Source organism: Pelophylax lessonae (assembly GCF_965119305.1).
Source record: "Pelophylax lessonae genome assembly, chromosome: 3".
In the NCBI taxonomy this organism is placed as follows: Eukaryota; Metazoa; Chordata; class Amphibia; order Anura; family Ranidae; genus Pelophylax; species Pelophylax lessonae.
In genome coordinates, this window is record NC_138770.1 from 677,885,197 (window position 1) to 677,909,389 (window position 24,193).

Here is a 24,193-nt window from a genome sequence, read left to right on the forward strand (position 1 = left end):
GCCCCCAATAAATGCAGAGTGCCACATCATTGCCCCCAATAAATGCAGAGTGCCACAGCAATGCCCCCAATAAATGCAGAGTGCCACATCATTGCCCCCAATAAATGCAGAGTGCCACAGCAATGCCCCCAATAAATGCAGAGTGCCACAGCAATGCTCCCAATAAATGCAGAGTGCCACAGCAATGCTCCCAATAAATGCAGAGTGCCACAGCATTGTTGCCCCCAATAAATGCAGAGTGCCACAGCAATGCCCCCAATAAATGCAGAGTGCCACAGCATTGTTCCCCCCAATAAATGCAGAGTGCCACAGCATTGCCCCCATTAAATGCAGAGTGCCACAGCAATGCCCCCCAATAAATGCAGAGTACCACAGCATTGTTGCCCCCAATAAATGCAGAGTGCCACAGCAATGCCGACAATAAATGCAGAGTGCCACAGCATTGCCCCCAATAAATGCAGAGTGCCACAGCAATGCCCCCAATAAATGCAGAGTGTCACAGCATTGCCCCCAATAAATGCAGAGTGCCACAGCAATGCCGACAATAAATGCAGAGTGCCACAGCAATGCCCCCAATAAATGCAGAGTGCCACAGCATTGCCCCCAATAAATGCAGAGTGCCACAGCAATGCCCCCAATAAATGCAGAGTGCCACAGCAATGCTCCCAATAAATGCAGAGTGCCACAGCATTGTCCCCAATAAATGCAGAGTGCCACAGCAATGCCCCCAATAAATGCAGAGTGCCACAGCATTGCCCCCAATAAATGCAGAGTGCCACAGCAATGCCCCCAATAAATGCAGAGTGCCACAGCAATGCTCCCAATAAATGCAGAGTGCCACAGCATTGTCCCCAATAAATGCAGAGTGCCACAGCAATGCCCCCAATAAATGCAGAGTGCCACAGCATTGCCCCCAATAAATGCAGAGTGCCACAGCAATGCCCCCAATAAATGCAGAGTGCCACAGCATTGTTGCCCCCATTAAATGGAGAGTGCTACAGCAATGCCCCCAATAAATGCAGAGTGCCACAGCATTGTTCCCCCCAATAAATGCAGAGTGCCACAGCATTGCCCCCATTAAATGCAGAGTGCCATAGCAATGCCCCCCAATAAATGCAGAGTGCCACAGCATTGCCCCCAATAAATGCAGAGCGCCACAGCATTGCCCCCTTTCAATGCAGAGCGCCACAGCAATGCCCCCTTTCAATGCAGAGCGCCAGCGTTCCCCCCGCGAGACCCGTCCGTGCACTTACCTCACTTCTCTTCCGTTCAGTCCCCGGATTCCTCGCGTCTCCTCAGTCCTCCCGCGGCGCCTCCTCCTCGGCCAATGGCGTGGGGTTTGCCTTTCGGGCAATCAGGAAGCGGGAGGACCCGCTCCCTGATTGACCAGGAGGAGGATCAGTGTGACAATAGCGAATTTTCATTCGCTATTATCACACAATGGGCGGACTCGGGGGTGAGCAATGCTCTGTGCCTCGGCTCGGCTGTGGCAGTGGCGGTTTTAGGCATGGGCGAACGGGGCTCGGGCGGCCCGGTACCATTTGATCCACAGACCGGTACCGGTCCGCAGCCCGGCATGCCGCCCCCCACGTGTCATGAAAAAATGCCGCCCCGGGCGGCTGCCCCGTTTGCCCATGCCTAAAACCGCCACTGGTATCGGCCGATATTGGCCAATATTTTTGGACATTTAAAAAAAAATGTTTTTTTTTTATTTGTCACAGGTACTGTTGTGGAGGGATCAAACCCCTCCTCTGCACTTAAAAGCATTCAAAACAGCCGAGTTTGGCTGTTTTAAATGCTGTAATGTTTTTGAATTTGGTGCCGAATACCCGGAAGTGATGTCATGACATCACTTCCGGGTTTTTACATGGAGACCCGATCAGAGCCAAATGGGGCTTTGATCGGGTCTTCTTTTCGGCGGCCATGGAGGTAGGATGCCCGGGTCTTCCCTCCTTGTAATGACAGCCAAGCAGCTTTTCAGCCGCATCGGTTGTCATTACAAGACAGCCGACCGTTGGATATGGACGCCGGTACCGGGGTGATGCATCTAGCTGCAGGGATCACTCCGGTACAAGCACTTTCCTGAAATATCGCCAATATCGGTAACCTCAGGGGCCGATTCCCATATATCGGGGAAAGTGCATATCGGTCGATCCCTAGTTTACAGTCCTGTTATAAAAAGCCTAATGTTTACAGAGCTCAATAGCTCAAGCAAAATTTACACTGGTCATAGATGGATTGAAACTCAGTTGGTTCAGCAGGGACTGGACAAATGTTGATCCATCTATGACTGACTGTTCCCGATCTAATGGTCAACTTCTCACGAAAAGGCTTGTTGGAAAATGTTTGTTTGATCAGGGCTGCAGCCAATCAGCAGCAGTTCTAATCAGCTGAGGACACCCCCTTGTCAGAATACATTAGCACAGCAGGGTAGGATTCCTTCATGGGAAACTGTTCAGTTTTTTTCAATCAGCCTGCTGGTCCACCCCTCCCTGTCTGAGCTATCAATGAGGGACAGACTCTGAAAGGAAGCAGCTGCTGTCCGCACAGAGCCCCCCTTACATCAAAATCTGCACAGAGCCCCCCTTACATTAGAGTCCGCACAGCCCCACTTACATTAGAGACTGCACATAGCACCCCCTTACATCCGAGCCTGCACAGAGCCCCCCCTTAAATTAGAGTCCACACAGCCCCCCTTACATCAGAGTCTGCACAGACCCCCCCCCCCCTTACATTCGTTTTATATACTGGGAGGCAGGAGAGAGGGTGAGATTACTCACCCCAGGATGGAGGCTCAGGCACAGGCTGTCTGTAGGTTTTCTCCTCTGGCTTTAAACTTCCCGTCCACACATCCCCAAGGAGCAGGGCTGGGACAAAGGGTGGGCAGGAGGGGCGGTTGCCCTGGGTGCAATGGTTTATTGCAGGGATGGGGGGCGCCTTGACACTAACCCAAAGGGAAGGGGGGTGCAGTTTGGCATCCTTGCCCTGGGCGCTGGATGACCTTGTCCTGGCACTGCTGGGCAGTGTAGGTGGCGCAGACCCAGGAGGAGAGGGGCAGGAGGAGGAGGATCAGACGAGCTCTCGCTCCCCTCTCCCATCCCTGCGGAGGGGAGGAGGGGAACTGTCAGTGGTGGCTCTGAGGCTGAGCTGTGTGAGAGATACACAGCACAGCCCTGCAGCCTGAGGAGACACAGGCATATCCGCAAAGCGGGAGGTAAGTGGCAGCCGCGTCCTGTGTTCACCCTGTCCAGGCCGCGGTCGCCGCTTACCTCACGCGGTGCGGCCTGATCATCAACCGGCCACGGAGCGGGTGTCCCCGGCCCACCAGGCAAATGCCCTGTCTGCCCTATGGCCAGTCCTGGCCTGTTATCGCTATAAGAATACGAGGATACCAGCAGCCTTAGGCATTTAGCTTGAAGGGCAGCCAACTGAACAAAATGAATGCCAGAATAAAAAAATAAAAAAAAACGACTTTACATTTCCAGATTGTCCGTAGAATTGTCGTGTTTGATTAGCACGATCCTTTGAAAGCCTTCCTTTGTGGATGACCTCTGAAATCATCTCGGATTCATTTAGGATTTTTTTTTTTCCAAAGTTCTAAATTGGAGGTTTGGTATTTTCGTGGAGATGTGACATAACTCCAGATTGGGAACGAGGCGTCTGACACTCTTACAAAACTCGTCCTTTGCATTTCATCAGCTTCATTACCGCCAGCCTGAATATTGATGACAGACGCTCCAACTCTAATCATCTACAACCGCAATCAGCTTCAGACGTGGAGACGCTGAGATCTGTCCCCCAGTTCTGAAGTGCGCAGTCCGGATGGCCGACAAAGGACATTAATTAGCAACAAGAAGAAGAATATGGGGCAGAATACAGTATATTACCAAAAGTATTGGGACGCCTGCCTTCACACACACATGAACTTTAATGGCATCCCAGTCTTAGTCCGTAGGGTTCAATATTGAGTTGGCCCACCCTTTGCAGCTATAACAGCTTCAACTCTTCTGGGAAGGCTGTCCACAAGGTTTAGGAGTGTCTATGGGAATGTTTGACCATTCTTTCAGAAGTGCATTTATGAGGTCAGGCACTGATGTTGGACAAGAAGGCCTGACTCTCAATATCCACTCTAATTCATCCCAAAATGTGTTTTATCAGGTTGAGGTCAGGACTCTGTGCAGGCCAGTCAAGTTCCTCCACCCCAAACTCACTCATCCATGTCTTTATGGACCTTTATGACCCAGGACCCACTGCAGCAGCGTAGGGTCTGACAACGGGTCCAAAGATTTCATCCCAATACCTAATGGCAGTCAGGGTTCCATTGTCTAGCCTGTAGAGGTCTGTGCGTACATCCATGGATATGTCTCCCCAGACCATCACTGACCGCCACCAAACCGCTCATGCTGAATGATGTTACAGGCAGCATAACTTTCTCCATGGCTTCCCCAGACCCTTTCACACCTGTCACATGTGCTCAGGGTGAACTCTGCTCTCATCTGTGAAAAGCACAAAGGGGCCAGTGGCAGACCTGCCAATTCTGGTGTTCAATGGCAAATGCCAAGCGAGCTCCACGGTGATGGGCAGTGAGCACAGGGCTCACTAGAGGAAGTTGGGCCCTCAGGCAACCCTCAGGAAGTCTTTTTATGATTGTTTGGTCAGAGACATTCACACCAGTGGCCTGCTGGAGGTCATTGTGCAGGACTCTGGCAGTGCTCATCCTGTTCACAAAGGAACAGATACCGGTCCTGCCGATGGGTAAAAGCGGTAGTATCCCGCTTTTTTTCACTTTTAACTACAGGTAATCCTATAATAAGGCTTACCTGTAGGTACAATTAATATCTCATAAACCGGCACGGTTTAGGAGATATTTGCAGTGCATGTAGCCGCTCATGCGAGCGGGGCGCATGCGCTCTAAAGGTCCAGCGGACCTTCAGCTTCCCTTGCCGGGAGCTTGCTGGAAAATGACTCCCGCGCGCACGCGCAGGATTGACGTAATCGCGGCTCTGGCCAATCACAGCGCCGGAGCCCCCGAACCCAGAAGAGACGCGGTGGGATCATGTCAGCGCCCGCAGCGGTGTCTGGGGGTCCATGTCGGGGCTTCGTTCAAAGGTAAGTAATTCATAATGAGCTAGTATGCGATGCATACTAGCTCATTATGCCTTTGCCTTGCAGGTTTTTTTTTTTATTTTAGGTTTACAACCGCTTTAAAGGACCTTCTATGGCCCAGTTCAGCTCTCCTAGAGTAACTGCCTGTCTCCTGGAATCTCCTCCATGCTCTTGAGACTGTGCTGGGAGACACAGCAAACCTTCTGCCAATGGCATGTATTGATGTGCCATCCTGGAGGAGTTGGACTGCCTGTGCAACCTCTATAGGGTCCAGGTATGGCCTCATCCTACCAGTAGTGGCACTGACCCCAGCCAAATGCAAAACTAGTAAAAAACAGTAGGAAAAGATGAGTAGGGAAAAAAATGTCATTCTGTTTTGGAGATCATCTCATTGTTGCCCATCTAGTGCCCCTGTTGTTAATTTCATTAACATATGTAGCATCCTCCTAGGTAGGTGCTAGGAAAAGTATATACAGTGGGTACGGAAAGTATTCAGACCCCCTTAAATTTTTCACTCTTTGTTATATTGCAGCCATTTGCTAAAATCATTTAAGTTCATTCTTCTTCCTCATGAATGTACACATAGCACCCCATACTGACAGAAAAACACAGAATTGTTGACATTGTTGCAGATTTATTAAAAAAGAAAAACTGAAATATCACATGGTCCTAAGTATTCAGACCCTTTGCTCAGTATTTAGTAGAAGCCCCCTTTTGATCTAATACAGCCAGGAGTCTTTTTGGGAAAGATGCAACAAGTCTTTCACACCTGGATTTGGGGATCCTCTGCCATTCCTCCTTGCAGATCCTCTCCAGTTCTGTCAGGTTGGATGGTAAACGTTGGTGGACAGCCATTTTTAGGTCTCTCCAGAGATGCTCAATTGGGTTTAAGTCAGGGCTCTGGCTGGGCCATTCAAGAACAGTCACGGAGTTGTTGTGAAGCCACTCCTTCGTTATTTTAGCTGTGTGCTTAGGGTCATTGTCTTGTTGGAAGGTAAACCTTCGGCCCAGTCTGAGGTCCAGAGCACTCTGGAGAAGGTTTTTGTCCAGGATATCCCTGTACTTGGCCGCATTCATCTTTCCCTCGATTGCAACCAGTCGTCCTGTCCCTGCAGCTGAAAAACACCCCCACAGCATGATGCTGCCACCACCATGCTTCACTGTTGGGACTGTACTGGACAGGTGATGAGCAGTGCCTGGTTTTCTCCACACATACCGCTTAGAATTAAGGCCAAAAAGTTCTATTTTGGTCTCATCAGACCAGAGAATCTTATTTCTCACCATCTTGGAGTCCTTTGGGTGTTTTTTAGCAAACTCCATGCGAGCTTTCATGTGTCTTACACTGAGGAGAGGCTTCCGTCGGGCCACTCTGCCATAAAGCTCCTACTAGTGGAGGGCTGCAGCGATGGTTGACTTTCTACAACTTTCTCCTATCTCCTGACTGCATCTCTGGAGCTCAGCCACAGTGATCTTTGGGTTCTTCTTTACCTCTCTCTCACCAAGGCTCTTCTCCCCCGATAGCTCATGGAGGCCACTGTGCTCTTAGGAACCTTAAGTGCAGCAGAAATCTTTTTGTAACCTTGGCCAGATCTGTGCCTTGCCACAATTCTGTCTCTGAGCTCTTCAGGCAGTTCCTTTGACCTTATTATTCTCATTTGCTCTGACATGCATTGTGATCTGGAAGGTCTTATATAGACAGGTGTGTGGCTTTCCTAATCAAGTCCAATCAGTATAATCAAACACAGCTGGACTCAAATGAAGGTGTAGAACCATCTCAAGGATGATCAGAAGAAATGGAAAGCACCTGAGTTAAATATATGAGTGTCACAGCAAAGGGTCTGAATACTTAGGACCATGTGATATTTCAGTTTTTCTTTTTTAATAAATCTGCAACAATGTCAACAATTCTGTGTTTTTCTGTCAGTATGGGGTGCTATGTGTACATTCATGAGGAAGAAGAATGAACTTAAATGATTTTAGCAAATGGCTGCAATATAACAAAGAGTGAAAAATTTAAGGGGGTCTGAATACTTTCCGTACCCACTGTATTGGCCCTGTCTGCTTATCAGGGGGGCCTGATCATTCAGTAAAGTCCAGTACACACGAGTAGAAATTCGGACAGGAAATTTTGTCCGACGACCGATCTGCCGATTTTCAGCTTGTTAGTATGGTGCTTCCGACAACCGACTCCGACTTTTCGGCCGAAAAAATCCTGGTGTGCAGGCTATATAATTTTTGTCGACTATCAAAACACGTCCGATTTTCGTCTCATTAGTACAGATTTCGATGGGGAAAAATCTTATGAGCAAGACTAGGCATGCTCAGAGATGAAAGAACACAAACAAAGCAATCCAACACATGACATCACTTCTGAAGTAGAATTCTGTCCTGCAGGAAAATTTGTGTGCAGTCTAGAGCACATTCCAACCAACAGACACCACTCTGGACAAAAGATGGACGACCGTTCGGCGGAAATTCGTTAAGTGTGTACGAGGCTTTAGGCTGTCATGTGTTTCCAGGTGTGGTCTTTTGAGTCTGGGGAGTCTCCCCACTGTATCCAATAAGGGCTCTTATTGGACAGTGGAGGAATACAGTATATATATACTGTATATTATCATTATTTTCTTTATTTTTACAATTTTTTTATTATTTATTTTCTTCTTTTACATTTTTCTTTCTAACACACTGTGACCAGAGCAATACAGTGTTACCATAGCAACACTGTACTACTCTAGGGAAGTAAAATGCATTTTTTTTTTTTTTTTACACATTATGATTGATCCAAATAATTGTGAAAAAAAATGACAATTTCAAAAAACCCACCCACCCTCTTACTAAATACCTTGGACTGTCTACTTTCCAAAAAGCGGTAATTTGGAAGATATTTGTACTGTCCTGGAATTTTTGGACCTCAAGAAATGAGATCGGCCGTCAGCACATTAGGATTGATATATATCATAGTTTATGGACTCTATAACTTTCCTACAGACTAAATAATATACACTGATTTGGGTTATTTTTACCAAAGAAATGTAGCAGAATACATTTTTGGCTAAATTTGTGAAGAAGAATATTTATTTGCAAAATTTTATAACAGAAACGAAGAAACATGCGTTTGTTTTTTATTTTGGTCTTTTTTAGTTTATTTAGCAAAAAAAAAAAATTAAATACCACCAAAAAAAAAAAAAAAAGCTCTATTTGTGTGATAAAAAATTCTTATGGGTACGGTGTTGCATGACCACACAATGGTCATTTAAAATGTGACAGCACTGAAAGCTGAAACTTGGTCTGGGCAGGAAGATCATGGAAAAGTGTCCGGTATCAAAGTGACCAATCACCACTGGGTTTTAATTGCTATATAAATGAAAAAGTACCAAAGAATTAAAAAAAAAAAAAGCACGTCTTTCTTAGCTTTTGTTATAAAATTTTGCAAATAAATAATCTTTCGTTATAAATTTAGGCAAAAATGTATTCTACCAATCTCCCCTAAACTGACTCACCAGATGGAGTGGCTGGTAAGATTATAAACCAGCAATTCAGCTTTACCAGCCACTCCATCTGGTGAGTCAGTTTGGGGGTGATTGGTGGAAGCAGCACATAGGGTGTCTTTTGGTGCACACCTTCCGTTGAAGATTTGTCACTACAGATATTTATTTGCACTTTTTTGCACATTTTTCTTGCACATTTTTTTTTGCACTTTATTGGACTTTTCTTGGAACTTTTTGACGATCACTAATAATTTATATTAATAATTTGTATTTACATTTTTGAATTTCATGTATGATAATTGCACTGAATTTGTCACAGATATTAATTGTAGATAATATATACGGAGTGTTTGTATACTGTATATCTGCACATTATTTTGGATAGCAACTTATTGCACATTGTAGATGGTATTATTATTTGATCGCTATTCATTTCGCGGAGTTATATGTATACTGTAGAAGGTATGTATTAGTCACCATATTAGCACTGTGCACTTTTTGTAACAAATAACATTCTTAGGTGATCTATATCATTTTAGGGTAAACACTTAGAGCAGAAGTTCCCAAACTGTGGGTTGCACTGGTGGGTTGCGAGCTCAGTTTGAGTGGGTCGCGCTGAGCGGACCCGCTCAAACTATAGGAAGCTGGAGCCGCTGCCTTTCCGTAAAAAAAATGGCTGCGGCCGGCCCATGTCCACTGCGCATGCGCCAACACCACCGCTCGGAGAGGTCTGTACACGTTCGGGCAGGCGGCGCATGTGCCGTGACGCAGCGGCCGGGCGGCGCCATTTTTAAATGGAAGGCGCCTCAGGGATGGGTAAGACAGACCCCTCCTGCACCATGCTCACAGCCCATCATCTCCTGCACCATGCCCACAGCCCTGCATCTCTTGCACCATGCCCACAGCCCATCATCTCCTGCACCATGCCCACAGCCCTGCATCTCCTGCACCATGCCCACATCCCTGAATCTTCTGCACCATGCCCATAGACCTGCATCTCTTGCACCATGCCCATAGCCCTGCATCTCTTGCACCATGCCCACAGCCCATCATCTCCTGCACCATGCCCACAGCCCTGCATCTCCTGCACCATGCCCACATCCCTGAATCTCCTGCACCATGCCCATAGCCCTGCATCTCTTGCACCATGCCCATAGCCCTGCATCTCCTGCACCATGCCCGTAGCCCTGCGCCATGCCCACAGCCCTGCATCTCCTGCATTATGCCCACAGCCCCTGTATCTCCTGCACCATGCCCACAGCCCTGCATCCCCTGCACCATGCCCATAGCCCTGCACCATGCGCACAGCCCTGCATTATGCCCACAGCCCCTGTATCTCCTGCATCATGCCCACAGCCCTGCAACAGCTGACCATTCTTCTCTCTCAGCGGGTAGCGATCACGGGTGTCAGGCGGCAATCGGCGGCCCTAGCTGCAGGGGTGCGACCGAAGTAGATCTACGTCAGTTCGCACAGTATAACTACGGCAGTCGGTCCTTAAAGCGGTTGTAAACCTAAAAAAAAAAAATAAAAAACCTGCAAGACAAAGGCATAATGAGCTAGTATGCATCGCATACTAGCTCATTATGAATTACTTACCTTAGAACGAAGCCCCGACACGGACCCCCGGACACCGCTGTGGGAGCTGACATGATCCCTCAGCATCTCTTCCGGGTTCGGCGGCTCCGGCGCTGTGATTGGCCGGAGCCGCGATGACGTCACTCCCGCGCTTTTCTGGCAAGCTCCCGGCAAGGAAAGCTGAAGGTCCGCCGGACCTTCAGAGCACATGCGCCGCTCTCGTGAACGGCTGCATGCAATGCAAATATCTCCTAAACCGTGCCGGTTTAGGAGATATTAATTGTACCTATAGGTAAGCCTTATTATAGGCCTTATTATAGGCTTACCTGTAGTTAAAAGTGGAAAAAAGCGGTATACTACCGCTTTAAGTGGTTAAAAGGCATGATACATTTTTTTGAAGTTTTAATGTTTTTCACAATTTTTTGCTTGGACCTTGAAGAAGGGGGCATACCCTGAAAGCTTGGAAAAGTGCCCGATATTAAGGTGGTTAAACAAGTGCTAAAAAAAAATGCAAACAAGGCTCTGGCAGTGAAAGGGTTACAGGTACAGGAGGGGACCCAAGAGAGAACAGGGAAGCTGGCACTTTAGCGGCGCAGAGTGAGGGGACACCTTTGATAATGAAATCAGACTCATATTTCAGGGATTATATATTGTTGAAGATTCTGCTGATGAATGAACTGTGAGAAGTGCGATATTAAACCTCCTAAATCTTTCTTCTTCCATTCACAGAAGCCCTTGGAAATCCCAATTATATAATGAGATTAACTGCCTTGTACATCCGCCGCAAAGTAGCTTGGGGGTCACCGCCACTCTTGTCGAGGGATTATCTTTCGGGGGATGCGTCTAATTAATTTTACAAGGATTCGCGTCTTGAAGCCGACATTATACTACAAAACAAATAAAAAGACCACGCTGGAAATGACCCCCCTCGGCGCTGTCTACATTACATAACACGTTTACAGAACAATGTACAATCGCACAATTACGATAGCGACCCGCGATGAGATAATTACAATTCCGCAGAAGGAGACCGGCTGGAAATTGAGATGTTTTTTATTTTTTTTTCAGGCTTTTTACATATTTCTTTTTATTGTAATTGAAAATTGCAGTTTATAGGAGATTTAGAGGATGTGGAATGGTTACATATTACCCTCTGCATTACCCCGGGCAATTAAACCCTCACGATTGAATGCGATCGTATGCCTGGTGGAGGGGGGGGGGGTTTAGCCTCTGATATCCGAGTCTAACAGACACCTTCCATCACATATCCTAATGATTCCTCTTTATAGTCTCACCATTCATTAATCCAATTGCCATCCATAGGCTTTTGAAATCACATTAATGCAGCCGTTCTCTATCCCTTTTACCCCAGAGGTACTTTTTTAGGTTAAGGAAACGTGATTAAAGCAAATTCATTCGGGGTAAGTTAGACTAATGCCCCCCTTACACTGGTGGTCAATGGAAATATTGCCCCCCTTACATTGGTGGCCAATGGAAATATTGCCCACCTTACATTGGTGGTCAGCAGGAATAATGACTCCCTTACATTGGTGGTCAATGGGAATATTGCCCCCCTTACATTGGTGGCCAACGGGAATAATGCCCTCCTTACATTGGTGGTCAGTGAAAAGAATGCTCCTTACATTGGTGGTCAGTGGGAAGAATGCTCCTTACATTGTTTCCCATTATATCCAACATCCCCACATTCCATCAGAGACTTTTATGTCAGAGGTGCCCCTCATTGCATCAGAGGCACCCCATCACATTAGAGGTCCCCCCATTACATTAGACCCCCCATTCCCATTAGAGACCCACCATCACATCAGAGGCACCCCATCACATTAGAGGTCCCCCCTTTCCCAGCAGAGCCCCCATTCACATCAGAAGCCTTCCATCACATCAGAGGCCTTCCATCACATCAGAGGCATCCCATCACATCAGAGGTCCCTATCATATCCCCAACAAATTAGAGCTCCCCATTCACATCAGAGGTCCCTCCCCCCCCATTCCAGCAGAGCCCTGATTCACATAAGAAGCCTTCCATCACATCAGAGGAATCCCATTACATCAGAGGTTCCCTATCACATCAGACCCCACTATCATGTCAGAGGTGCCCCCATCACATAAGAGGCACCCTGTCACATTAGAGGTCCCCCATCACATCAGAGCCCCCATTCCCATCAGAGGCCACCCATTGCCATCAGAGGGCCCCCCCCCCATCACACCAGAGGCCTCCCATCACACCAGAGGCCCCATCACATCAGAGACCTTCCATCACATCAGAGGCCCCCAATAACAGAGTCCCTTATTATACCAGTGGTTCCCTGTCATATTAGAGGTCCCCCACCATATCAGAGCTCCCATTCCTACCAGAGGCCCTCCATCACATCAGAAGCCTTCCATCACATCAGAGGCATGCAATCACATCAAAGGTTCTACATCATATCAGAGCCCCGCATCACATCAGATGTTCCCCATCACATCAGAGCCCCCCTATCATGAGGGGGTCTGCAGCAGATGGACATCCAGTGGCGGCTGGTGCATATGGGGCGCAGGGGTGCCGCCCCCCTATCCATGAGTCCGGCCCCCTAATCTACATGTGGGGCACCGGACGCATGGACTTCAATGGGGCTTTTTTTTTTTTTTTTTTTTTTTAGCCATGTGATTTTTTTTTTTTTTTTAGCCATATGATTAGAGCCAGAGGCTTTAATAGGCTAAAAAAAAGGGTGAGCTCTGCGCCACGAGCCCACCCAGTTGTGTGACAATAGTGAATGAAAATTCGCTATTGTGAGACGGATCCTCCTGGCCAATCAGGAAGGGGGTTCTGAGACCGGTTTCCAGATTGGCCGAAAGGAGAAGCCATGCCATTGGACATGGAGGAGGAGGGAGGAGGAGACGCAGAAGACGGGGAAGAAGCTGCTGCCGGTGCCGCCGTTCGCCTGCTGCAGATGGGTGAGTGAGCCGGGAGGGGGTCCTGTACTGCACTATCATGTCATGCTATGCTGTGGGTCCTGTACTGTAATGCTTTGTGTACTGTGTGAGGCCTGGTGTGGTCCGGGGGGGTGGGGGGGTGTATGGTGCGGTCCTTCTGACGCCCCCCCGACCCATGGAGCACCTGCCGCCACTGTGGACATCCATCTTAAGCTGAGGTTGGCCGTGCATGCTGCCTAACCTGGATCAGAGCCATGCTTTACGATAGTGCAGGCGAGCCATCCGCCATCACCCCAGCAACGAAGGACACCGTGCATCCTGGTCCTACTGCATCATTGGTTGTTATGTTGCTAGTGACATGCCCAACCACACCATGGCAACTCATGACGCTGAGCCAGGGCAAGCTGGGTCCCATGCTTGAGGCACCCTGGTTGACAAACATTGGAATACTCTTACAGTAAAGAATCACTGCTGTGAAAAGATAAATCCAGTACATTCTATGGCTATTGAGGAATAAACATCTCCAAAGGGAGATGGCCCTCTTGTTCTTTCAGCAGACCTCCCTTGGTGGTTGTCTGGCAAAGCATGCTGGGACATGTAGTTCTGCAGCAGCTGGAAGACATTATCACCATTATTTAGAGTGACAATGATATACAGTAAATGTCTGTACTTGTTGCAGTAAATATAATACGCTTCTATCTCCTTTCCTCATTGATCTCAGGTTGGGATCATGCTGGGACCTGCAGAAAACACACACAGCCGCACTCACTTATTAACAGTTTCCATGGAATAAGCAATATTCCGCTCCTCATATTAACTAGATTGTCATCACATTTCATTCTATTTCCATCGATGTCGTGTCACCGGCAGAAACGAATGTGACAATGTCTGTAAGCAGTGTTAAAAATTCATATAACGGGGACAGGGGGGTATACACAGAGCAGCAAATGTCCTATTTACTAACAGAAATAGTGTTCCTCTAAATGGATCCGGTGAAGTATTGCTGCCAGATATTAAAGTGTCCTCACCCCTCACCCTACTTTCACATCGGAGCCCTCAATTCTCACCCCCCACCCACTTGTTTCCACAAAAGTCCTCACCCCCTCCCAACATTCAAAAAAGAGTCTTCAGTCCTCCCCTACTTTCTCATCGGAGTCATATCCCCCCCCCCCCATGCCCCTTAATTAACACCAGAGTCCTCAACCACCCCCTCCAAATAAGGGTTCAGCCTCACCACAGCACAGATGTGGCATTGTGCCAGTGGGAGGGAGGCAGCACAGGTGCAGACAGAAGCAGACTTCCATCCCCTTCAGAATGCCCTGAAAACTACCCACTTGGCAGGACCTTGATCTGAAACCGCAACCTCTGCTAGGTCTCTTCTTGCTGAGCCACCTGAGATGCTGGACAGCTCCCTGCCTGATTACTTAGACATTATTGTCTTGTATCTTGTTTCTCGTGAACCTTGAACTATTTGCTATTCCCATGAACTTCCTATTTCAGCCATGCCTTTGCACTTCCTGTTTGCCAGAATTTTGTGCTCTCTCCAGCCAATATCTTTCTCTTCTTACTCCCATCCGTATCTTTGCTACTGCTCATTACCAAACTTTGTCTTGTTCCTCGACTACACTTCAGTTTGATCCCAACCTGCATCCACTTTTTACTGACCTTTGGCTTGTTCCTCCACAGGGCTTTTTTTTCAGTGGGAACGTGGTGGAACGCAGTTCTGGCACCTCCAGCAATGAATGTATGTCATGAATGGCAAGGAGTGCTAAGGTGTGCAGGAAGGTCTATTGATGCTGGAGGGGCTTTGGATTCTTTGCTCACTAAGCTGCTGCTTGATCCCCACGTGCTATATTTGCTACTAGACCCCGGCTTGCTCATCTCCTGGTGGGGTGACTCTGAGGACCATGACCTGGTACTTACATGCAGCAAAACCCATCCCCACCATCAGGAGCTCTGGTGAATACCAGTTAGTATGTAGACCCTCAGGTGAGCCTGTGTTATCTGCCAGGGTGACCTGCTTGTGTACTGTTCCTGCTGGTTGGTGGGAGCCTCTCTACTGCTATAAGCTACCGGTCTCCGAGCCTTACCCCTGACTGTGATACCCACCCTGGATTAATATCATGTGTTTTCATGGTGCTGGAGGCCCACCCACCTTCACCATGGAAACACATGTCATTGTGGAAAAATACGTGACACCCCTGGCAAGCCCAGATGGTGTCCCAGGGTGTCGTGGCATACTGGTTGAGATATGATCAACTAAACAGACAGCACAGCCATGGCAGCCTTCCTCATGGCCGGCTTTGTCCCCACAGTGAGTCCTTCAGCTGTGTGCAAAATACAGATTAAGCTATTGAGGCCTTTAACCAACAGGCTGCAAATAGATACATAGAGCTAAGGGGGAAATTAAAGAAAACCAAGAGCCCCCAAAAAATACTAAATTAATATTATTCATTCAATATTTTTTACCTGAAAACAAAAGTGGGACTGTAGTCCTGATGTTGAAGAAGACACTCTATAGGTTTGCATGACTGTATGTCTCTTCTGTAATCAAACCCCCTCTTCTCCTATGAGGAGCGTGCCCAGCGCAGTGTACAATCTCGGCATGTTTGCGGGAGCGATCCTGTGGGCCCACCTGTGCGCCCACTCGCCAGCGGGGAATCTGAGGCACGGGGTCGGCAGGGCTGGGATTGCCGCCGGGCACCCGCGATCGCCCACCCTTGAAGAGAGAACGGCGGTCTGCTTGTCGCTCTTTTTTTGTTTATAGCACAAAAAATAATAATCCCACAGGTGATCAAATACCGCCAAAAGAAATCTCTATTTGTGGGGGAAAAAAAGGACATCATGGCACGACCGCGCAATTGTCAGTTAAAGTAACGCAGTGCCGAATTGCAAAAAAATGGCCTGGTCATTAAGGGGGAAAATCTTCTGGTCCAGAAGTGGTTAAAGAATAAAGGAGGAGGACCGCGGAAGAGATACACATCCCATAGATTTATTGAGGGTGCAATACCCGCACCAAAGAGCTAATATTTATATTGTTACCTTACAGCAGTAAGGTGAGCGGCCTGAGAGCACTGAGGTGACACCGTAGTTGAAGAATTCCTATTATCACTTTATATCTATCACACGGTGAAGGAAAAAGATATCATATCATGTTATATTATTGACATTTCTCCTTATCCTGTTTTCAGCACCTTCATTTACGAATTACTTACACACCACTGCACTTACTGTCACGCATTGATGAGTATTCATTTGTTATTTTAGTATTATTATTTTAGTTAGCATTATTTTATATATATATATATATATATATATATATATATATATATATATATATGTGTGTGTGTGTGTGTGTATATATATATATATATATATATATATATATATACATACATATACAGTATATACAGTATATATATATATATATATATATATATATATATATATATATATATATATATATACTGTATATACTGTATATGTATATATATATATATGTGTGTGTGTGTATATATATATATATATATATATATATATATATATATATATATATATACATATACAGTATATACAGTATATATATATATATATATATATATATTATTTATTATTATTATTTTTTTATTATTGATTTTGCATCATATTTATACAGTATATGTAGATTGGGTGTGTGTAATATGTTTGAGATTCACTTTAGTATTTGCACGTCCCTAACTAGCGCAGCACCCGGTTTCCTTTTTGATTTAGTCTCAATAGCTCAGAGTTTAGCTTGTTGGTGTTTGACGCTTGTTAATCTTGTTTATTTATTGCTATATTTGCTTACATAGTGATAGCATGAGAGCCTCTACCATTTTCTCTAATAAAAATGAAACATTCCTTTAAATATCGTGCCTGGGGGGGTCCCATTAGTCTGTCTGTAAAGTGGCGCACCTGTAAGATGTATGGAGCCTGCTGCAGCAATACTGACATTTTTGAAAAAATGTCATTTAAACTAGCTTGCAGCTGTAATGTATTGCCAGCTTCCGGCAATGCAGATTAATACAAATTGATAAAAACAGCATGACCCCCCCCCCCCCCCCAAATCCATACCAGGCCCTTCTGGTCTGGTATGGATTTTAAGGGGAACCCCATGCCAAAATGTAAAAAAAATGCAGTGGGGTCCCCCCAAAATCCATGCCAGACCCTTATCCTGGCATGTGTAGCACTTCCTAGTCAGGTCAGGCGCTAGATAGCAGGTATAGTTTTTGGCTTTCTCTGCTTAACAGAAAAGCAGTAGGCAAAGTTATGTGTTTGTTGCTTATCAGGGAGCAGGATTTATAGTTAGGCCTGTTCCATGTGTCCACTGTGTGATTCATTTAGTCTGAGGGAGTGTCCCCACTGTATCTAATAGGCACATTGGACAGTGGAGGAAACCCAGCCAATGACACACAGGCTTTGTTACTGCCCCAGGGATTGGCACAGACTGGCTGTCTCGGTGCATTATGGGGCAGGGTATATAAAGCCAGGGACACATGTGCTCAGGGTCTTTGGGGGGGGGGAGCCAGGTCCCAGAAGGAGGGTGATGGCCGTCTCCTCTTCTGTAGCTGTGGATGGTGGTCACAGGGAGTCGGCCTGGGGAACTGGGGAGTCGGCCTGGGTGGCTGAATCCAGAGGTCCAGGAGGAGCTGACTGGTGGAGTTGGAGGCAACGGTGACTCTGGAAAAACAGTGTCCATGAGTACAGAGGAACTTGCCCGGGGGTCTGCCCAGGAAGGGGACCACTCCAGAGGATAGAGTCAGTGGACGGGTGTCAGCACACAGAGAGTGAGAGAGAAAGGGAGTGCTAAGATTAGAACCCTGAAGAGAATTTTCAAGCAGGAACATTTAAAGTACCTTCACTTCAGTGGCAGAGTTAAGCAGCGGCCTTGTGGCATCCTAAAGTTAGTTGTTCTCAAGACTGTGAATAGTTATCAGTTGGTTTATTGACTGAGCCAAGAACTTTAATTGCTAATTGTCTGCTACCAGTTGCTAAGTGTAACCCAGGGGAATCCTAAAGGTGTAATATTCAGCAGTCCTCAAGGGGGCAGTGCTACACATGCAACCTGGCAGGTCAGGAAAGGGGGGATGAGCGAGGGTCCACCCCCTCCTGAACCATACTGGGTCACATGCCCTCAACATGGGAGGGTGGGTGCTTCGGGGCAGGGGGGGCCCTGCCCCTCCCACCTCATAGCACCTTGTCCCTATGTTGATGGGGGACAAGGGTCTCTTCTTCCCGACAACCCTGGGCTGTGGTTGTCAGGATCTGGGGGTGGGGGGCTTATCATAATTTGGAAGCCCCCAGATCCCGCCCCCCCCCATGTGAAGAGGTATCGGGTTCATCTTACCCCTACTCATTCACCCTTCTGATGTCTCGTGATGTCAAGTGACGTGAGAAGGGGGATGGTGCCACCAGGTGACGTAGCCGGATGGCCCTGCCCCTTGCCTATAAAAGAACTGTCAAAGTCTAAGAGGCGAAGCGTTTTTAAATTTCTTTCCATTTTTCGGGTCCGACGGGTGTCATGATTGACGGTGGATTTACATCGGGGGGAAACTATTAATTTTTCTTTCTAATAAAGGACTTGTCAAAAACTGTTTCCTGTGGTTTTTACTTTTTTACACTTTTTTGGTGAATGGGTAGGGGTACGATGTACCGGTACCCATTCACATGGGGGAGGGGGTGGGATCTGGGGTCCACCAGCAGACCCCAACAACCACAGCCCAAGGCACCCTTCCCATGTTGAGGGCAAGAGGCCTGGTATGGTTTGGGGGGGGGGGGATATGCTCCCCCCTTTCCTGGCCTGCCAGGCTGCATGCTCAGATAAGGGTCTGGTATATTTTTTTACATTTTGGCCTGGAGCTCCCCAAAGGGCCTGGTATGGATGTTAGGGGGAATCCCTCACCATTTTTTTGTCTGGAGTTCACGTAAAATCTATACCAGAGCCAAAGGGCCTGGTATGGATGTTGGGGGGGGGGGGGACCCACGCCGTTTTTTTTAATTCTGTGATAGGGTTCCGCTTGACACCTTAAATACAGGGCACTTTCACCCCCTTCCTGCACAGACCAATTTTCAACTTTCAGTGCTCATCGGAGTCAATAGGAAAATCTTGGTCAGCTTGGCATGGCACTGCTCCCTGTCTTTAACATTGGCGTCTATGGGAAATCTTGGTCAGCTTGACATGGCACTGCTTCCGAACCATAAGTGACAGGAACACCAAACTTGGGGAGCACCGAGAGGGGACCCAGGACTACAACATATCCGTACACTTTAAAAGTGGGGTATACCTGTACACTACACTAACTGCACCACACTGACTGAACACACTATCCACTAACTACCTGCCTAATCTCCATTATCACACACTATACACAGCTGTAGTGTAAGCAGCAGCCTTATATAGTGTGGAATGTGGAGTTAGCCCCTGAGCCACGATTCTCCAAAGACACTCTGCCTTTGACCATTAATGGCTCTCACAGTACATTGTGCTGTGATTGGCCAAAGCATACAGGTCAGGTTCATGCTTTGGCCAATCATCGGCATTCAATGCACTGCAACAGCGCAGTGCATTATGGGGCACTCATTGGCGGGCGAACTTCCTGCCGAACGTCCCATTTGTTTGCGTGTTCAGTGAATACACACAGCCCATCGCTAGTCACCGTGCTTAGTACTGTGCATCATTACAGGCCTCCTCAGACAACCGTCCAGAGAACTGCGCACCATTACAGGCCTCCTCAGACCACCATCCAGAGCACTGTGCAGCATTACAGGCCTCCTCAGACAACCGTCCAGAGAACTGCGCAGCATTATAGGCCTTCTCCAACCACCGTACAGAGCACTATGCAGCATTACAGGCCTCCTCAGACAACCGTCCAGAGCACTGTGCAGCATTACAGGCCTCCCCAGACCACCGTCCAGTGCACTGTGCAGCATCACAGGCCTCCTCAGACCACCATCCAGAGCACTATGCAGCATTACAGGTCTCCTCAGACAACCGTCCAGAGCACTGTGCAGCATTTACAGGTCTCCTGACCATCCAGAGCACTGTGCAGCATTTACAGGTCTCCTGACCATCCAGAGCACTGTGCAGCATTACAGGCCTCCCCAGACCACTGTCCAGAGCACTGTGGAGCATTACAGGCCTCCTTAGACCACCATCCAGAGAACTGTGCAGCATTATAGCCACTGTCCAGAGAACTGTGCAGCATTACAGGCCTCTTCAGACCACCGTCCAGAGAACTGTGCAGCATAACAGGCCTCCTCAGACCACCTTCAAGAGCACTGTGCAGCATTACAGGCCTCCTCAGACCGTCCAGAGCATGTAGTTTGTTCAAACCCATCCAAAGCTTGTAGTTTGTGAACAAGGAACATAATATGTATTAGGCTGTCATTAGATTAGGATGATTAAACAGAATCTGTGCCCCCGTTTATCAGGTGTCCCTATCAGAGTTCCCCCTTACATCAGGTGTCCCCATCAGAGTGCCCCTTTACATCAACTGTCCCTATCAGAGTGCCCACTCACATCTATTGCCCCCATAAAAGTGCCCCCTTACATCAACCTTCCCCTTCAGAGTGCCCCTCCTTATATCAATTGCCCCATCAGACTCCTCCTTGCATCAACTGTCCCCATCAAGTCTCATTGAATAATGGATGCGCTATCAGAGACCTCAGGGGCACAACTAAAATCTGGGGGGCACAGCCACCTCAGCACCCCCTAGGTCTGTTTTCTGAACTCTTATGCACCAAGGTTAACCTCTTTAGGACCAAAGTCCCTGTAATCAGGGTTTAGAGCTTCTTCCCTCTAAAAATTCTTTGAATCAGCAACATTTCAGGTCCCTCATGAGGACTTACCAATCCATAGAGTACTGAAAATAAGTCCCTCCCTCTCCAACAGGACTTCCCCAGAACCCCTCACCCTGTATTGGTGAGAACCCCTGAGTTCTCCAAAATGTCTTCAAACCATCCCCCTTAAAGGGACCACAACCCTAATATTAGGGAATTATACCTGCTGTCCAGGACCATCCCTGGTATCCTGTACAAGGGTTAAAGATCCTTCCCATTTTTCCCTTCAAAGAGAGCAAACAATTTCACTGTGAGCATGCTAAAAAATAATTCTGTGTGTCAGAAGGAAAAGTCCCATCATTTGTTCTTTAACCCCAATCAGTGTTCAGTTGGGTTTTTTCTGTGGTTGTGTTCACTCCCCATTTTGCTGGGCTCATTTTCACCTAACACGAGCGGTGATGCTTTGCTGAATAGAAAATGAAGAGCGAGGTATGAAATGGCAAATATTTTATACAGGAGAAGAGTAGACAGAAACGAGGCAGTCCTACGAGTTTCGTCTCCCGCTGTCCTGCCTGGTTATTCAGTCCTCAGCCAGCACCCAACAGGTGAGGAATTCTGCCTACACACAGGTGAGTGAGGTGGACGAGCTTCAGGTGAACTCACCTCACCTGTGGTCAAGCAGTGATACCCCCATCTGCTGGCCAGAGTCAGCTTCCATGAGGCTTTGAAAATGCTGGATTGGATAAAATAGTGGTGGGCATGGTAGTGGTGGTGACCATGGTAGTGGTGGTAACCATGGTAGTGGTGGTAACCATGGTAGTGGTGGTGGCCATGGCAGTGGTGGTGGCCATGGTAGTGGTGGTGACCATGGTAGTGGTGGTGGCCATGGTAGTGGTGGTGACCATGGCAGTGGTGGTGGCCATGGTAGTGGTGGTGACCATGGCAGTGGTGGTGGCCATGGTAGTGGTGGTGACCATGGCAGTGGTGGTGGCCATGGCAGTGCTGGTGACCATGGTAGTGGTGGTGGCCATGGTAGTGCTGGTGACCATGGCAGTGGTGGTGGCCATGGTAGTGGTTGGTGACCACGGTAGTGGTTATGGTGGGGTGGGGGACAGTGAGAGAAGGGTCAATGGCCTATGAAGAGACATGAAATGAACTAGTGGAGCACCAGCTAAAATGCACAAAAGCAGCCAATCAGCAACAGCCAGGCACAGACAGCGCAATAAGAGTGTCAGTAACGAACCCATCGTCTTCATAGAGGTACTTGACTACACCCCAAGGGAGGACAAACAGCATCGGGACACCTGAAGGGGAGAAGAGAGAAAGAAGAGACAGTCATTGGAATATCAGAGAGAGAGGCCAAGGCAAAGAGAGATGTTACTAAGGAAGGAAAGAAAGAAAATACATAGGCAGAGAGCAGTGCCGGGATAAGATCATCTAGAGCCCAGGGCGAACATGCCAAATTGTGCCCCCCCCCCCAGATGTATGAACATTAAGTGCCCCCCTGCTAAAATCCCCCTCCCAGCACAAATGTTTGCTCCCTATCCCTCCCAGCTCAAATACTCTCTCTCCCCGTATGCCTCCAGTACAAGCCCCCCCCCCAAAAAAAACCCCCAAAAAAAACCAAAAATAAAACCTCTGAAACCCCTCTCCCCATCTAATTTCTCCCACAAGCACAAATCACCTCTCCTGATCCCCCATCCTAGCGCAAATACCCCCAAATCATCCCTACGAGCACAAATTCACCCCCCCCCCCAAAAAAAAAATCCCTCTACCATATTACTTTATAGCACAAATCCCCCCCAAATCACCACTCCTAGCACACCTCCCCAAATTTGCCCTGCTAGAACAGTTCTTACCCCCTGCAAAATCCACCTTCGCAACACAAATTCCTTCCCCCTCCAATCTCCTTGTGGTGCCACCCCACATGATACCACAGTGCCCAGGGTAGCCGTCCCTCCTGCCCACCCCTTGTCCCGGCCCTGACAGAGGGGCCCGGTGCAAAAAAGCTGCAAGGGAATTGAAAAGTATACTCCTCTTTTGTTAAAAAAAATAAATAAATAAATGTATTGTAATATGGCAAGCTGAAAGCGTTCTGTGCATCATTGGTACACAGAATGTAATATGTGTGATTGGCTCACAGATTTTCCCAGAAGTCTGCAGTAAGATACAAGTAAAATTTTAGACATTACCAGCAATAGGATTTTAAGGAGATGGGTTAAACACTTCTAAAGTGATGAAGACCATGCAGCTTTTCTCATCAAAACACACAGAGTGCACCAGGCGATTATAATGAACCAGACCCTCCCATTCAGAAACAGTTTCCACAGGACATGGGAAAGAAACAGCTTTTACTTCAGAGCAACAAAAGGTAGTAATTTGCTACAAAGTTACAATCAGAGGCATATAACTAGAACCTTCAGTGCCCCAGTGCAAGAAACCAGAAGAAGGCCCCTTTTACACAGGCGGACCGTTCAGAACTGCCTGTCAGTTTTTTGGCGAATCTGATTTTTTTAAAATTTTTTATTGGAAATGTTTTATAACAGAAAGTAAAAAATATTGGGTTTTTTTCTTCCAAAATTTTCTCTCTCTTTTTGTTTATAGCGCAAAAAATAAAAACCGCAGAGGTGATCAAATACCACCAAAAGAAAACTCTATTTGTGTGGGGAAAAGGGACATCAATTTTATTTGGGTACAGCGTTGCACAACTGCACAATTGTCAGTTAAAGCAACGCAGTGCCATATCGCAAAAAATGGCCTGGTCATTAAAGCGGTTGTATCCCCCCCAAAAAAAAAGGACAATGGCATAATGTGCTAGTATGCATCACATACTAGCACATTATGAATTGTTTACCTTAGAACGAAGCCCCGACCCAGTCGCCCAGACACCGAGAGGGAGCTGACATGTTCCCTCGGCCTCTCTTCCGGGTTCGGCGGCTCCGGTGCTGCGAGTGGCCGGAGTCGCGATGACGTCACTCTCACGCATGCGCGTGGGAGTTCACTTTCCGGCAAGGAGCTCTGAAAGGTCCAGTAAGATACGCCGGACCTTCAAAGCGCATGCACAGCTGGTGTCAACGGCTGCAGGCAGGGTGAATATCTCCTAAACTGTGCAGGTTTAGGAGAATTTTAATTTTACCTGCAGGTAAGCCTTATTATAGGACTTATTATAGGCTTACCTGTAGGTAAAAGTCAAATAGCGGAGCATACTACTGCTTTAAGGGGGTAAAACCTTCCGGGGTTGAAGTGGTTTAAGGTAGGTTCTATTAGACAAAATTGTATCTTTTTTTGTGTACAA

At 47.4% G+C, this 24,193-nt stretch overlaps 1 protein-coding gene across 1 annotated transcript in view; it reads right to left on the bottom strand.

Moving 5' to 3' along the window:
* GLP1R (glucagon like peptide 1 receptor) overlaps positions 1-24,193 on the bottom strand; it is a 503,675-nt gene that overhangs the window by 56,866 nt on the left and 422,616 nt on the right. The window contains exon 8 of the mRNA XM_082249311.1: positions 22,142-22,202. Coding sequence (XP_082105437.1) covers positions 22,142-22,202 — 61 coding nt within the window. The remainder of the gene's footprint in view (positions 1-22,141; positions 22,203-24,193) is intronic.